The sequence below is a fragment of the Eurosta solidaginis genome, chromosome 1, assembly GCF_040869045.1.
Source record: "Eurosta solidaginis isolate ZX-2024a chromosome 1, ASM4086904v1, whole genome shotgun sequence".
In the NCBI taxonomy this organism is placed as follows: domain Eukaryota; kingdom Metazoa; phylum Arthropoda; class Insecta; order Diptera; family Tephritidae; genus Eurosta; species Eurosta solidaginis.
The window spans coordinates 273055513-273072568 of NC_090319.1; the positions used below are offsets into that span (position 1 = coordinate 273055513).

The following is a 17056-nucleotide window of genomic DNA, read 5'->3' on the forward strand; positions in this document are numbered from 1 at the left end:
AACTCAAACATTTTAAAAATATTTCTTTGTATATAAAATTTATTTTCACTGAAACTTTGTTGAAAGTAGGGACTTTCTTCCCTCTTATTTTGCGGAAGGGTCCACAATGCAGCCTAATCTGCGACAAAACGGCTCGAGTACCCCGTGAAAATGTTGTATATTGGAACAGTTTTCCGTCATCCCTTGTCAACTTTGGTTTCGAGAAAAACCGGTTTCGGGGTTGTGCCATCATCAGTATCGATTTTCGTTCTCCACCACCCTGTAAATCATTTACCAGCTAAAAATTATACTTTCCCACAGATGATATTTTCTATTCAGAAAGTTTAAATATAATTTGATTTTTTTATCAATACAGCTTTTTTGGGGATCTTAGAAATACCTTTCTTTTTAGTGAAAATGCAGCCATGTAATTTGATGAACAATTTTAAGATTCAACACAGTTTTAAGTTTGAAGCCAGAGTAAATCTTGTTGGAAGAAAAGACCGTGTACCCCTTGAGGGGCATCCAGTAACTGCCAAATGTCTTCAATAAACAATACCTACAAGGCAAAAAAGTTAACAGCATAGTTTCCTATCCAGGATTATCCAAAAGTACTTTGTCACTAATTCAAAGGTCCCACCTCTAGTAATGAATAAAAAGATTTGGATTTTTTTAAATAAGTAATTCAGTCATGAACAATAACTTTATTATTATTATTATTTTTTTTTTTTTAATTAAATTTTGTTATTGAGACTAGAAAAAACTTCTTTCTGGGACGAAACCGGAACTCGGAACAAAACCGAATTCGGAACTGAAATTAAGTTTAAACTGGAATGGAGTTGAAATTGTAACCCGGAAGAAACTGAAAGCGAAACTGCAGAAAGTTTAAATCAAACAAAACCCGGAATTGAAACCAGAAACAAAACCGCAATTTTAATTGAAACGAAACCAAATTACACCCGCGCGATAAGCAGAAATTGAAATTCGAAACAAAACTTTATTTGCCACTAGAATAAAACTGAAACTCCAACGGATACCAAATTGAAACCGAAATTTGCTGGAATGAGTCGAAAGCATAAAAAAGATCCAAATTCAGAGAAGAAAGTTGAAATTGGAAAGTAAACCAATATCGATGCCGGAATGAAACCGTAACTGAAACTAAAAGGTAGCCAAACCCGAAACATAACCGAAACCGGAAAGAAAAATAAATTTAAATTCGAATTTAATTAAGAACTGAAGTAAACCGGCATTGTAATTTAGTGGAACGTGAAACCGGTACGAAACCGAAATTGAAAGAAAACAAATTGTCAAATAAAAGTAAAAAAAAGTCCGGAACACAGCCGAGTTTGGAACCAACCCGTATTCGGGGCTGCAAAGAAAAAGGAACCGAAATAAAATTTGAACTGAAAACATCCAAAACCGGAAAAAGATCGAAATTTGTAATATGTAAACAGAACTTGGAATCAGAAAGAATCCGAAATTGAAACGAAAACGAAAGCCAAATTGGAACTAGAAAGAATACGAAATAATGGGTGAAACTGATATCGGAACCAAACATAACTTTAAACCAGAGTTGAACTGAAGTCAGACAAAATTTCAAATGGATGAAACTCGACACAGGAACGGAACTTCAAACTGGAATTAAACGAGCGAAACCGAAGTTACAACTGGAAGAAATTCGATACCGGAACGAATTCAAAACAAAACTTAGAAAGAGCGCCAAAATAAAAGTTAAACTAAATGAGAATTAAAAAAGCTAAGTTTGAACTGGAATAAACAGCGGATTCGGAACGAACACGAACCTTCAATTAACAGGAAACAAAACGGGAGCAACCCCGAAATTGGTACCGTTGGAGATATGAAATCTTTGCGGTTGGAAGTTAGATTCGGAAGAAAACTGAAATCGGAAGGAAGGAAGACTAAAGTAAGATTCAAAAGACGCCAAAGCTCACGCACTGGAACGCAAAACATAGAATAAAAAGGAACTAACCAGAAACTGATACTAAATTTGAAGAAAGAAAAAAGGTCGGCATCGAAACTCTTGGCAAACCTTAAACCAAAACCGGAATGTTACTTTGACTCAGTTTGTAACCCTGTTTATAGAATTGCAAACAGTTGTGAGGTGCAAAAAGTAGTGAGTTGCACAATTACGTTACTGTAACGCCTTAAAAGTCTCAGCATATGAAAAATCGTAGTGTAAGATGCTCTTCCGCATGAGCTCTTTTATTCTGGAGATGTAGAAATTGCCAATGTTTACGTAGTCATTTTATTTCAAAGAAACTTAAACCTACCTTAACCATGTGTAAAATTTTGACATTCTCCTCCTCATTAGCGCCGGAGCCAACCCAGACATAAATTTCATCACCAGCGTCCAAAAGCATTACATCATCAACATCAAGATCCTTAAGTATAAAATTGAGCATTTATAATCTAACAACATTACAATAATTTCATCTCATAACTTACCGATTGCTCGAAATGACGCACCTCCTCAACTTTAGTGCGCCAAGCAACCAATTTACAATGGAAAAGACGTGGCTCCAATAGCGGTGCACCCAAATCATTGACGCTACGGTCATATTCACCTTCACCGTGTAATTCTTCCCAGAAATCACATGGTTCGGCACCCTCTTGAATAACCTTAGTTTGACCATTGGGCCAGTAGTGAGCGAAATGTTCATTGGCTGATGATTTTTCAAAATCAGAGGCACCCTAAATGAAGGGAAATAGAGAACAGGAAGAAAAAATATTTTACAGAGAGGCAAAAAGTGAAGACCACTCACCTGTCCCACCCAAATATAAACTTTATGATCTGGCGTAACTAAAGCGAAAACATCGCCCGAAGCCAATGACGAAGCATCGCAATTCACTTCACTCGCATGCACATCGGTAACATCGGTGCCACGCACACGAAAGAGTTGCGCATCCTTAGGCTCTTCATTGAATGGCGTTATCAATTTACCCTTGAATATCTTCAAGAAATGACGTGGCTCGTGACTTTGTGCAGTGCGTACTAATATAGCCTCCTGCTCTCGTGCCATTGCTAAACCATCATTGAAGGAGCGCTCTTTCACAGCATCGCTAGCTTTCCCCCCTTCCCATACATACATAATTGTGCCTGTCTCTCCCATTCTGGCGCTATACTTGTAAGTAATTACGTAAGCAAAATGCCCAAACAACGGAGTTGTACCATCGAATTCAACAATACTGCGCACCACATCATCATCCGATTCTGAGCTGAACTTAATAATATGTTCGATATCATTTTCACCATTGTCTGGCATAAACGCAATGGCACGCCCTCCACTCTTCTTCAAATTCTGAACTACTGAATCGACGTCATCAGGTTCTTCGTAATCCGAATCATCTGTGCTGTAACCCATAGCGATGCGTACCAAATGTTTATGATGTGAACCCTGGTCATGCCAAGTCGAGAAATATTGTTTGAATGGCGCCGGTTCGCCATCCTCAACAACTCGATGTACCTGTGTCCATGGTGGATAGGATTTGCTGTCTAAAAAATGATCTGCTGCATCCATAGCGCTTCTCTTTTCTCTTTGTGTTGAATTACGTCCAACCCAAACATATATGCCGGCAGTGCCAGCGTCGAGTATGAAACTATCATCTGTATGGAGCATCTCTTGACGTAGTGGTTTTTCAGCAATTTTTTCAATTTCCAATGAGCCACTGGCATCAGAAACTTTGTAGAGCGTAACTGCTTTGATATCGGCCTCTTCGAAGACACCATCTTCTTCGTCAGCAGTTCCTTCGGCCACCTCATCAGCTGATCCAGAACCAAGTGTAGTGAAAAAATGTTCTTTTGCAACATCGGATGAAAAATTATCTGTTTAAAGTCAAAGAAATACAAAATGCTGAATAATTAAAGTGAAACAGTTCGGATGAGTTATAATATGATGCTATTCGAAACTACACTGCGGACTATTAGTAAACATTAATATATTTGAAATTAACCGTTCTAAAAAAATTTCTGAATAAGGGCAGTCAAGTCCGGATAGAAGAGAAATGTAGAGGAAGATTCGAAGCAGAAGGAGTGAAAGAGACCTCTCACAATACCGAGCAGCATTAAGTACCCTAACCGACCGGGTGAGCGAGTATATACATATGGCATGGGTTTGCAATGCGAAAGCGGTTCGCTCGCATGAACACTGGCTTGAAAAATATTTCATACTGTTCTGGAATGAAGAGTCAGCTATCGAGCAAAAGCCATAAGTCTGCTTTAAGGAGGTGAATAGGATTCAGCCCAGAACTTGGAAGCAGCGTAGCCGCTTTTAAAACTGAAATAAAGATAGATCCCAGTAACGAAAGAGTTAACTTAAAGACTACCAATATCCTGAAATAAACAGAGCTAAGTTTGTCGATGTAAAAATTTCTATGAAGACAACAAATGCTTCAGCGGAAGACTGCGGTTGAGGAATGAGCTTTGGAGTTAGAATTTTACGTCATGGAGAATGGTGACGTAGTGGTGACAAGTCCTTTAAGGGGCTTCCCAACACACAAATCCCATTGGAAAATAATTCGGAAGAGCTGGAAAACGATACCTGCTCTCGACACAGAGAGCAAGTCGTATAAGACTGGATGATCTATACCAAGATATAATGGGATTAAAAACCTTTTCCAAGTTTAAATGGGCAGTGGTAATTTTAATAATACCTGCTTTTTTATAAATGGTAAAACTCAAGTCACCGTCCTATCAATGGTGGGAAGGAACAGTCATGGCCTACAAGATGACAAGCGCAATGCAAAGTAGTTGTACACTCCGATAAAGTACACACTGCCCTGAATGATCCCTACTCGATCGAAGTAAATGCATTATAAACAAATTGGCAAATGTCATATGGTCAATACATCTGTAAACAGGAGCACTTAGAAAGGTTGGGTATTATCACCTCTTCTGTGGCGTCGGTTGTCAACGAACTGCTTGGGATGTTCAACTTAGGACCAGTCAAATCGTAACTGGCAAAAACTTTATATCATTCTGACGTCTGCTCTCCGCTGAGAAGTCGGATCCAGTCGGAAAGGTAACTCTAAAAAAATAATAAAACACAACGCAAAATGTCTAGGAATCACAGACAGTGAATCCATGAGATATGCGCGTGAGCTATCGCCTATATCCAATGGGTATTTGCTGCAATAATGATTGCTCGGATTCTTGGCGTGTGAAAAGCCACATAAAATGTACTTTATTAACAGGATATATAGCAGCAGTCGCCGTGGTGTGATGGTAGCGTGCTCAACCTACGACACCGAAGATCCTCGGTTCACGCCCTCGGGCAAATCAACATCAAAATTTTAGAAGAAAATTTTCATTTAGAAGAAAATTTTTCTAAGCGGGGTCGCCCCTCGGCAGTGTTTGGCAAGCGTTCCGAGTGCATTTCTGCCATGAAAATCTTCTCAGTGAAAACTCTTCTGCCTTGCAGATGCCGTTCGGAGTCGGCATTAAACATGTAGGTCCCGCCCCGCCAATTTGTAGAAAATATTTAAAGGAACATGACGCAAATTGGAAGAGAAGCTCGGCCTGAAATGTCTTCGGAGGTTATCGCGTCTTACATTTATTTATTTACATAGCAGCAGTATTTTATATCATTCTAAGTATCCCGTCTGCAAATCTGGTATCCAAGAACATATCGTTACCAACTGCATTAGAGTTTAAGGGCCCAGTGCTGCTCAACTGCAAACCGTATGGCCATAGTACTTAGTGTAGGGTTCAATTAACATACGGCAAGAAGAAGGCACGGTCCCTTAACTGAGCTTCGATAAAGAGGGGGGAAAGGAAAGAAACAAAGGAATGGAGGGAAAAAAGATGAAAGAGGATAAGAAGTCCAAACCGGAGCCGGAGCCGGAACCGAAACCGGATAGCGTGTTTCCAATTTGCCAGCGAAGTTTTAACGGTTTCCTATAGATAAGTTATTTTGTTTGTTACCGACGGGATATTGGAGTGTTATAAATTTTTTAACGACGAGTTATCGGTTTTTTATCGGTAGTTATTGAAGAGGTATTGACGACTTATTGACTTGTTATAAAAGTGTTATAAACTTTCCATCGGTAGCAAAAGTTATCTATAAGTTCTTGATATCTAATAGACGAGCTATCGGTTCGATACCGGAAAGTTATCGATTCATTATCGAAAATTTGTCGATTATACATCAAAAATTACATAGCCACATAGATAAATAAGTGGTCTGCGCAACGGACTGTATAGGTCAATTCTTATAGATTTCTAAAAAACTTTTTTTTCCTGTTTAGTTGTTTCTGTTTAGTTGTGTTTTCGATATGTTATCAAAAACGTTTAAATTTTTTATCGGATTATTCTCAATATTTTATCGGCGTGTTATCGATTTATAATCGCAGAAATTATATGACCGTTTTTGGAAATTTTCGATTTGTTATCTATAGTTTCGGTACACTTATTTTCAAATTTCATTGCTTCTTTAATTCTATTTAAGTTCTGTTTTAATTATTAACTCTCAGCTCTGTTACTCTTATTAACATTAAATAATTAGCAATATCACCTATTTAACTTTAATTTAAATACCTGAATCTACAATTTATGGAGACTGTATTTACCCTTCTTATTCCACTATATTCCACAATTACTTTATTATTTACTCACCAATAATGTTCACTTTTGAACGTCCATGATGGTCTTGATCACGTATCTCATTTGCAGCGTAAATAGCTTTCAGACGTTCCATACGCTTTGCTTGCTCACCCACATATACGAGTATCTCATCGCCCGCATCCAAAATGAAACAGTCGCCACGATTCATCGACTTTATAGACAGCTCCACTTGACGTACCCGCACATTACGTTTACCCTTTACCTGAAACAGGCGCTTTTCGCCAGCAGCATTTACATCGACATGCCCGAAACCTGTAGCCACACCACCCTTCTCATAGCGTACACCTACAGCGCCGATCCAAGGCAACACAAATGCAAATTAATTAGACACGTCAATGAACCATATACTCACTCATATATACATATATACAATTTATGGTAGCTGCACGCACACACACAAACACATTAACTCGACCGAAACTGTTGAAGGTGCAAAGTGTACGTGAAATTTTGCCAATGGTTGGGATGAACGGAAAAGACTGAAGGCAACCAAGTTGAATGGTTTTAAAAATGCTATTTCATGGAGTTTTTAGTGCAACGAAATTTATATTTGCATTGTGTCGATGGGTAAGAACTGCCATTAACATCAGTGGCAAACGGTCGGCTACCATCTGCCCAAACAGCATTCACAGTCCTTGCCCACAACCACAAACCCTTCTGATTCATACAAATATTGCGTAAATGCACTGCGCCTCATTTGGTCGAGTGAAAGTTTTTAATGCATCATTTTCCCGTATAGTGCAGTTCGCAACGGGAAGATAGAGGATGGACGCAGGAAGAAACTTACCATTTTTAAAGTAGCTAAGAAACAATTGTGATTCATGATCTTGAACTTCGCGATGTTGCACTGGTGCACCTTCTAGTTGGTCATCGAGTTGTATGGTACAAATGGCAGCAGCACCAGCTTCATCGGTGGTCGCGTCAGCACCCAACCAAAAGTGAATGTCCCAAGAAAGTTTTTGGCTCTTCGGATTTTCAGTAGTCTAAAATGTGGCAGGTGAGAAGGAAAAAAATTTATATATAAAATTTAAAAAGAGTTTGTATAGAAGTGTGCGGCGTAAAGAAAACTTTTTACAATGTACACAGTGACGAACAGTTGTAATGGTACATTTTTAATATTTTAAAAAAATTGTACAACATAAATTTGTGCCTGGTTTACATTGACGCGCCGAACATTGGGCAGAAATCCTAATTGAAAGGTTTTCAAACCTTTTTCTTCGCCTGACTTTGACATTTCATTTGAAACTTTAATATGAGGCAAAGTGTATATCTACAAGTCTAGTTCAGTCAAATTTGCACTATAGCTGGTGTTCTGCATCAAACTTCTGGGAGTTTGTTCATCGAGTAGCCCTACACAAGTTTTTTATATAAAACTACTTGAAGACTACCTCAGTTTTGGAGATAACCCCATTTGGGAACTTAAATAATTCTAAAAGCAGAGTTAAGGACATTTCATCCCGTTGTTCGATACGTCTGTAACCAGAGTCTTATTATTTTCATAATTCGGTCGTTTTTGCTCGTTTGTAACAAGTCACGCCATCCAAACCTGAAGTTCAAGTGTTCCTGCACTTTCTCAACTCAGTGGAGGTATACCCTTCCCCTTTTCAAAATGAGGCTGACGATTAAAATACTTTTTGGCCGGAGAACTTTCCTCCATTCGTATGAAATTACCTAGCGAAGCTTTTTAACTTATATGCGTTGCTTTATCATATTGCGTAGAGCTCATACAGCTCACGATTAAACCTCTTTCTATACTAGCTGTCGGCATCACGCACTGAATCATAAATCTTTTAGAGCCATACATCAGGTCAGGTAAGATGAGTGACCCCTATAACGTGATGGTCAACAAATGTCCTGTTTTAACAAAACAGCTTCGAGTTAAAAACAGTCCAGAACTAATTCCAAAATAGTCAATGTATTAAAGAACATATCAAACAATCCAAAATGCTCTCTCATAGTTTCTTATAGCCAAAACAACATGGAAATAGTTATTTTAAACGAAAATTACCAAGAAATGTTAATGAGATATGGCATCCAAAATATTATCAAAACTGTCCCGTAACAATACCGAGAATAATCCCGAAAAAGTTCAGAAATGTTTTCGAATTGGGAGACAGTTCCGAATTGGTCTGAAGATAGCCCCGAAGTGATCTGAGCATAGTTTGGAAATTGTCCTGATATAGCTACGAAAGCATTTCCAATATAATCTGAAGATAGCCCTAAACTTATTCGGAGCTTGTACCGGGAAGATCCCTAAAATAATTTCGAAATCATTGGGAAACAATATTGAAATTCGTCCGAGATAGTTTGAAATGATTTTGAGCACAATCTTAAAATGATCCACATACGATCGCGAATTTATTCCTAAAATGTCCAAAAATAATCCCGAAATGATTTCGAAAGAGTCCTGAAACGATCTAAAAACAGTCCAAATTGGTCCCGCAATGATCCTTAAAACAATACCGCAATTTTTCCGAACTGCTACGAAAATAGTCCTTAACTGAGTTGAATGTAATAACGAATTGGTTCCGAAAAAGTTCCGATCTCGTAGCATATCTCGATCTATATCACCCATAAGTTTAATAAAATTGGGCAAGATCACTACACTTACAATTATTGCCATTAACATACAATTAAATACTTAATTTCTAATATATTCGTATGTAGGTAGTCACTGAATCACCCAGAAAATAATCTCAAAATTATCCCTAAATAGTAACGAAATGATTCTGAAAACAACATAAAAACAAGTAAGGACGGGACTGTGTTCGAATTTCATGAATGGAGCTCTTATCCCATTCGTAATCTCCAAATAATGCGCTGTATAAGATAAGAAATATATAGTGAACAGATGTACATACCTAAACGATTTTAAGATAAATATAAACAAGTAAGGAAGGTTAAGTTCGGGTGTAACCGAACATTACATACTCAGTTGAGAGCTATGGTGACAACATAAGGGAAAATAACAATGTAGGAAAATGAACCGAGGGAAACCCTGGAATGTGTTTGTATGACATGCGTATCAAATGAAAGGCATTAAAGAGTATTTTAAGAGGAAGTGGGCCATAGATCTATAGATGGACGCCATTTAGGGATATCGCCATAAAGGTGGACCAGGCCTGACTCGAGAATTTGTTTGTACGATATGGGTATCAAATGAAATGTGTTAATGATAATTTCAAAAGGGAGTGGGCCTAAGTTCTATAGGTGGACGTCTTTTCGAGATATCGCCATAAAGGTGGACCAGGGGTGACTCTAGAATTTATTTTGTACGATATGGGTATCAAATAAAAGGTATTAATGAGTATTTTAAAAGAGCGTGGGCCTAAGTTCTATAGATGTACGCCTTTTCGAGATATCGCCATAAAGATGGACCAGGGGTGACTCCAGAATTTGTTTGTAGGATATGAGTATCAAATGAAAGGTGTTAATGTGTATTTTAAGAGGGCGTGGGCCTTAGTTCTATATGTGGACGCCTTTTCGAGATATCGCCATAAACGTGGGCCAGGGATGACTCTAGAATTTGTTTGTACTATATGGGTATCAAATGAAAGGTGTTAATGAGTATTTTAAAAGGGAGTGGGCCTAAGTTCTATAGGTGGACGCATTTCGGAATATCGTTATAAAAGTGGACCTGGGTTGACTCTAGAATGCGTTTGTACAATATGGGTGTCAAATGAAAGGTGTTAATGAGTATTTTAAACGGGCGTGGGTCTTAGTTCTATAGGTGGACGCCTTTTCGAGATATCGCCATAAAGGTGGACCCGGGGTGACTCTAGAATTTGTTTGTACGATATGGGTACCAAATGAAAGGTGTTAATGAGTATTTTAAAAGGGCGTGGGCCTTAGTTCTATAGGTGGACGCCTTTTCGAGATATCGACATAAAGGTGGACCAGGGGTGACTCTAGAATGCGTTTGTACAATATGGACAATATGGATATCAAATGAAAGGTGTTAATGAGTATTTTAAACGGGCGTGGGTCTTAGTTCTATAGGTGGACGCCTTTTCGAGATATCGCCATAAAGGTGGACCCGGGGTGACTCTAGAATTTGTTTGTACGATATGGGTACCAAATGAAAGGTGTTAATGAGTATTTTAAAAGGGCGTGGGCCTTAGTTCTATAGGTGGACGCCTTTTCGAGATACCGACATAAAGGTGGACCAGGGGTGACTCTAGAATTTTTTTGTACGATATGGGTATCAAATGAAAGGTGTTAATGAGTATTTTAAAAAGGCGTGGGCCTTAATTCTATAGGTGGACGCCTTTTCGAGATATCGACATGAAGGTGGACCAGGGGTGACTCTATAATGTGTTTGTACGATATGGGTATCAAATTAAAGGTATTAATGAGGGTTTTAAAAGGGAGTGGCCCTTAGTTGTATATGTGAAGGCCTTTTCGAGATATCGACCAAAATGTGGACCAGGGTGATCCAGAACATCATCTGTCGGTTACCGCTAATTTATTTATATATGTAATACCACGTACAGTATTCCTTCCAAGATTCCAAGGGCTTTTGATTTCGCCCTGCAAAACTTTTTCATTTTCTTCTACTCAATATGGTAGGTGTCACACCCATTTTACCAAGTTTTTTTTCTAAAGTTATATTTTGCGTCAATAGACCAATACAATTACCATGTTTCATTCCTTTTTTTCGTATTTGGTATATAATTATGGCATTTTTTTCATTTTTCGTAATTTTCGATATCGAAAAAGTGGGCGTGGTCTTAGTCGGATTTCGGCCATTTTTTACACCAATACAAAGTGAGTTCAGATAAGTACGTGAACTGAGTTTAGTAAAGATATATCGATTTTTTCTCAAGTTATCGTGTTAAAGGCCGAGCGGAAGGACAGAGGGTCGACTGTGTATAAAAACTGGGCGTGGCTTCAACCGATTTCGCCCTTTTTCACAGAAAACAGTTACCGTCCTAGGAGCTAAGCCTCTACCAAATTTCACAAGGATTGGTTAATTTTTGTTCGACTTATGGCATTAAAAGCATCCTAGACAAATTAAATGAAAAAGGGCGGAGCCACGCCCATTTTGAAATTTTCTTTTATTTTTGTATTTTGTTGCACCATATCATTACTGGAGTTGAATGTTGGCATAATTTACTTATATGCTGTAAAGATATTAACTTTTCTTTTAAAATTTTAATTTAAAAAAAAAAATTTTTAAAAAGTGGGCGTGGTCGTTCTCCGATTTTGCTAATTTTTATCAAGCAGACATAAAGTAATAAGAGTAACGTTCCTGCCAAATTTCATCATGATATCTTCAACGACTGCCAAATTACAGCTTGCAAAACTTCTAAATTACCTTCATTTAAAAGTGGGCGGTGCCACGCCCATTGTCCAAAATTTTACTAGTTTTCTAGTCATAAGCCCAACTCACCTACCAAGTTTCATCGCCTAATGCGTATTTGGTAATGAATTATCGCACTTTTTCGATTTTTCGAAATTTTCGATATCGAACAAGTGGGCGTGGTTATTGTCCGATATCGTTCATTTTAAGTAGCGATCTGAGATGAGTGCCCAGGAACCTACATACCAAATTTCATCAAGATACCTCAAAATTTACTCAAGTTATCGTGTTAACGGACAGACGGACGAACGGACGGACGGACGGACGGACATGGCTCAATCGAATTTTTTTTCGATACTGAAGATTTTGATATAGGGAAGTCTATATCTATCTCGATTCCTTTATACCTGTACAACCAACCGTTATGCAATCAAAGTTAATATACTCTGTGAGCTCTGCTCAACTGAACATAAAAATGGCAAAAAACCCACTTATCTGAATGATCGGTTGTATGGGATATATATTATATATAGCTCCGATCGAAATGTGTTTTTCAGGAAATCTTCTATGATATATTAGAATAAATATCACCAAGTTTAAAGTTTTTATATTGGAAATTAAGGGAGAAATGGCTAAAAATCGTTCTATCTGAACGATCGATTGTATGGGATAGATATTGTATATAGCTCCCATCGAAATGATTTTTTCATGAAATCTTCTATAATATATTAGAATAAATAGCACCAAACTTAACGTTTTTATATTGGAAAATGAGGGAGAAATTGCCATAAATCTTTCTATCTGAACGATCGGTTGCATGGGATATAACTATATATAGCTCCGATCAAAGTGATTTTTTCAGGCTATCTTCTATGATATATTAGAATATATATCACCAAGTTTCACGTTTATACTTTCTAAATTGCGGCAGGAATAACGAAAATCGTCTTATCTGAACGATCGGTTGTATGGGAGATATATGATATAATGGTCCGATCCTACCGGATCCGACAAATGTTTAATATAATACAAAAATACATCCTTGTGCCAAATTTCATTGAGATATCTCAAAATTTGAGGGACTAGTTTGCGTTCAAACAGACAGACGGACGGACAGACGGACAGGGCTATATCAACTCAGTTCGTCGCCCTGATCAATTCGGTATACTTAATGGTGAGTCTGTCTTCTATATTTCTCAATGTTAGAAACATCGGACCAAAGTTAATATACCATTTCATGTTCATGAAAGGTATAATTATCCGGGTATAATCCCGAATTTATTCCAAAAAATAATCGCCAACTGATCCTAAGATAATAACGTCCGTAAGCTTGAAACGTTCGTTAATAAGCTCATAACGTCCGTAAGCTTAATGGCATTGGTGAATGTCACTACACTTAAACTGTACTAGAGGCATTGGGCCCCTTCTTTTGAAAATGAAATACAAATTAAATATGATGGCGTGAAAAAGACTACCATCTGGACATCAAACACATTCATGTTTAAGAGGTGAGACTCTGACGACCCCATGAGTGGGGCGGCTTTGATTTTTCTACAAATTCATGCCAAATTTTTACCACGACAGTGGAGTTAGTACTGCAAAGGACTTCCAATAGTCAAACAGTCCACAAAACACTCGTAGGTTGTTTCTGTCACTACTCATACTAACAGCTTCTCTGTGATTTTTTTCGACATCATTACAAGCAGATTCGGATGCTTCAGAAAATTCAAAAAAATTACTGCTAGAATTCGGTTCTAACGACAAATTCTAATCTGTGCAACCTACAAAATATCAGCAAGTATTTTTTCCATCCCGAAATGATACCGAAACGATATTGCAATAATTCCGAAATGATTTCGAAATAGTCCCTCTATGATCTGGAAAGTCTAAAGAAAAAGTATTCCTGGCCAATTCAACCTTACCTTACCTAAACTATATTTAATTTATATTTAATATTATTCTTTTCTATTTATGATATTTCATACTTGTACCATTTTAGCTGTGAGGGACTGTAAGCGTACACACTTATATAGGAAGTTATCGTGTGTATATAAGTAAACCAGCATGAATATGTTGCAGAAGTGTAAATGTAAGAAAAATGTGCCACAGAAATGAGTTGCTTAAGTGAAGTGAGTGCTGTTTACGGGTGTTGACTGTAGGTTGTAAGATGCATTCACACCACAGAACAAAGACGAAGTTTGTCTATTTTAAAGTGAAAAGTATATATGAATGTAGTTTGTGCGAAAAGTGTGCTACGAAAACTTAAAAGATTTTTATAATATTTCATGGTATTTTTACACAAACATTTGGTCTCTCAGGTGCAAAGTAATTTAAAAATGTGTAGAGAAAGAGAGTTTCCGATTGGAAAATGCTAGTTGGGAGTAACCTTTTTGACATTACTACTAATGAGCAAAGAAATACTGGCAATTGAAAAAATAAAACTAAGTAAATGCATTCCGGCATTAGCAAGGGGATAAATATTTAAAGTTTTTCTATGATTTTTGTTGAATATATTTTAAAAGTATCCAATGTTTAATGATGATAATATTTTACGGAAAAATAAGAGGTTGTATGAAGTTTGGTTCTTTAAGAATCAGTAATGTTGACTTTTATTTATGAAGTTTTCTCAAATAAGAGCTACGACCTTGTTAGTTTTTCATAAGCCTTAATGATCTAGACCAGACATGTATATCTAGTAGATCGGCAGACCTCCTTTGCCTTCACAGCAAAACAATGTTGTGATATGAAGCGTCACTTTTAAAACAAACTGTACTTTTTAGGAGGAAGACATGAGACATAATAACAAAACTCCTAGAATTGTGCTTACGATCCAGTTATATTTATTACGTTTCACTATATTCGCCTCAATCCAAAGCGAGAAACAAAGGAGACTATTTTTAAAGGCTTCTGTTTTACGAAAATTCCAATTACTGCTGTTATTTTTATATACAAAATAGTTTTGGATAAGTAGAGTATACAGATCTTGAATCTTTGTAGACTTTTAGGTTGTGTGAATCAGTAAGTCAATTTTTTATTTACGCTAGACTTAAAGACCCTAATCGAATACCCCAGCGGGTTAGGGGGCCTAGAGTATACCCGCGACAGGTATGCCTGTCGTAAGAGGCAACTAAAATATCAAATTAATTCAACGGGTTGTGTAGCGCAACCCTTTCAAGGTGTTGCCAGCGCAATATATAGCTCCTCCAACTCCAAATTATCAACCTCACCTACCCGAGGCGAATCTGTGTCTTTAACAGACGAAGCTCTGGCGACCCTAAGTTCTTAATGGATCTAAGGGGTGGGAGGACGGTGTACCCTAAAAGGTTTCATGTGGTCATTCCAAATCGTTCCCGAGATGGTGGGGCTAGTACCTAAATGCTGCTTGTTACCGGAACGTACCGGATCTGTATCCAGCAAAGGACCATCAACATCGATAACACCCACAAAGCCTTCGGGGAGTGTCCTTATTGCTACAACAACAACAACAACAGCTCTACTCTATTATTAAATCAGTATTGAGATGGGCGGGCTTGTACCTTAATGCTGCTTGTTTCCAGAACGTACCAGACCTATATCCGTCAAGGGGCCATCAACATCGATAACACTCTCCACAACTCCGGGAGTGATTTTATTCTACAACAACAACAACAACCCCACTCTTGTTTATAAAAAATTTAAAGTTAACTTACCTTTAAAATAATGTAGGAATCTCCTTCGTAAAATTTTCCATAGAGTTTACTGGAATAAGGAACGGGTTCGAAGTTCTGAAACGAATAATGAAACATAAATTTGGAGTTAAGGAGAAAATTGCAACAGAATAATCAATAAAAATACTACCTAATGTTTAATAAAAATGATAATAATTGCACAGTACTTCAATGATAAACTTAAGTCTCTCATGTTAGTGTTGAACTTTGATTTTCAAAGAGGTCTATCTAAGCTTTATTTCGTTTGTAGAAGAGTTGTTACTTCATTTTGTTTATTTTCTTATTTTTTCTTCGCAAATTTATGGAAAAAAGACACAAACAAATATAAAGACCATATAAAAAATGTTTAAATACTTCATTTAAATAAATGGACCAGAAAAAAGGAAAACTATCTCTTTAAACAAAGACATAATTTTGTTGAACTCTGATATTTAAATTTTAACATAACCACTGTACAAATTTTGTTGAGGAAAAAATGTGGAGCGCACATTGCCAGACTGAAGTAAAGATTATATCGAAAGTATATTTACTGCACTCTAACTTTATATTTTTGTTCCTCATAAAAATTATTAAAGTGGTTATATTAAAATTTGAACATAAAAGTTCAACAAGATTATGTCTTGATTTAAAAGATATTTTTCGTTTCTGCTGGTCCATTTATTTAAAAGAAGTATTTAAAATGTTTATACTCAGTTGAGCAGAGATCACAGAGTATATTAACTTTGATTGGATAACGGTTGGTTGTACAGGTATAAAGGAATTGAGATAGATATAGACTTCCATATATCAAAATCATCAGTATCGAAAAAAAATTTTATTGAGCCATGTCCGTCCGTCCGTCCGTCCGTCAGCCCGTTAACACGATAACTTGAGTAAATTTTGAGGTATCTTCATGAAATTTGGTATGTAGGTTCCTGGGCACTCGTCTCAGATCGCTATTTAAAATGAACGATATCGGACTATAACCACGCCCACTTTTTCGATATCGAAAATTTCGAAAAGTCGAAAAAGTGCGATAAATCATTACCAAAGACAGATAAAGCGATGAAACTTGGAAGATGAGTGGAACTTATGACGCAGAATAGAAAATTGGTAAAATTTTTGACAATCGGCGTGGCACCGCCCACTTTTAAAAGAAGGTAATTTAAAAGTTTTGCAAGCTGTAATCTGGCAGTCGTTAAAGATATCATGATGAAATTTGGCAGGAACGTTACCCCTATTACTATATGAACGCATAATAAAAATTAGCAAAATCGGAGAACGACCAAACAATTTTTTTTAAAGTCAAATTTTAACAAAAAATTTAATATCTTTACAGTATATCAGTAAATTATGTCAACATTCGACTCCATTAATGATATGGTGGTGATTGATAGTATTAATGAAGATGAAAGAAATAAGATTAAACAAATTATGGATAAAAAAATA

At 37.0% G+C, this 17056-nt stretch overlaps 1 protein-coding gene across 1 annotated transcript in view; it reads right to left on the bottom strand.

The window, feature by feature from the left end:
- The window catches only part of LOC137237310 (gelsolin-like), an 89539-nt gene that overhangs the window by 436 nt on the left and 72047 nt on the right, over positions 1 to 17056 (bottom strand). Inside the window, exons 3-8 of the mRNA XM_067760786.1 lie at positions 15611 to 15685; positions 7407 to 7602; positions 6611 to 6904; positions 2763 to 3823; positions 2446 to 2691; positions 2271 to 2381 (exon numbers count right to left, since the gene is read on the bottom strand). Coding sequence (XP_067616887.1) covers positions 2271 to 2381; positions 2446 to 2691; positions 2763 to 3823; positions 6611 to 6904; positions 7407 to 7602; positions 15611 to 15685 — 1983 coding nt within the window. The remainder of the gene's footprint in view (positions 1 to 2270; positions 2382 to 2445; positions 2692 to 2762; positions 3824 to 6610; positions 6905 to 7406; positions 7603 to 15610; positions 15686 to 17056) is intronic.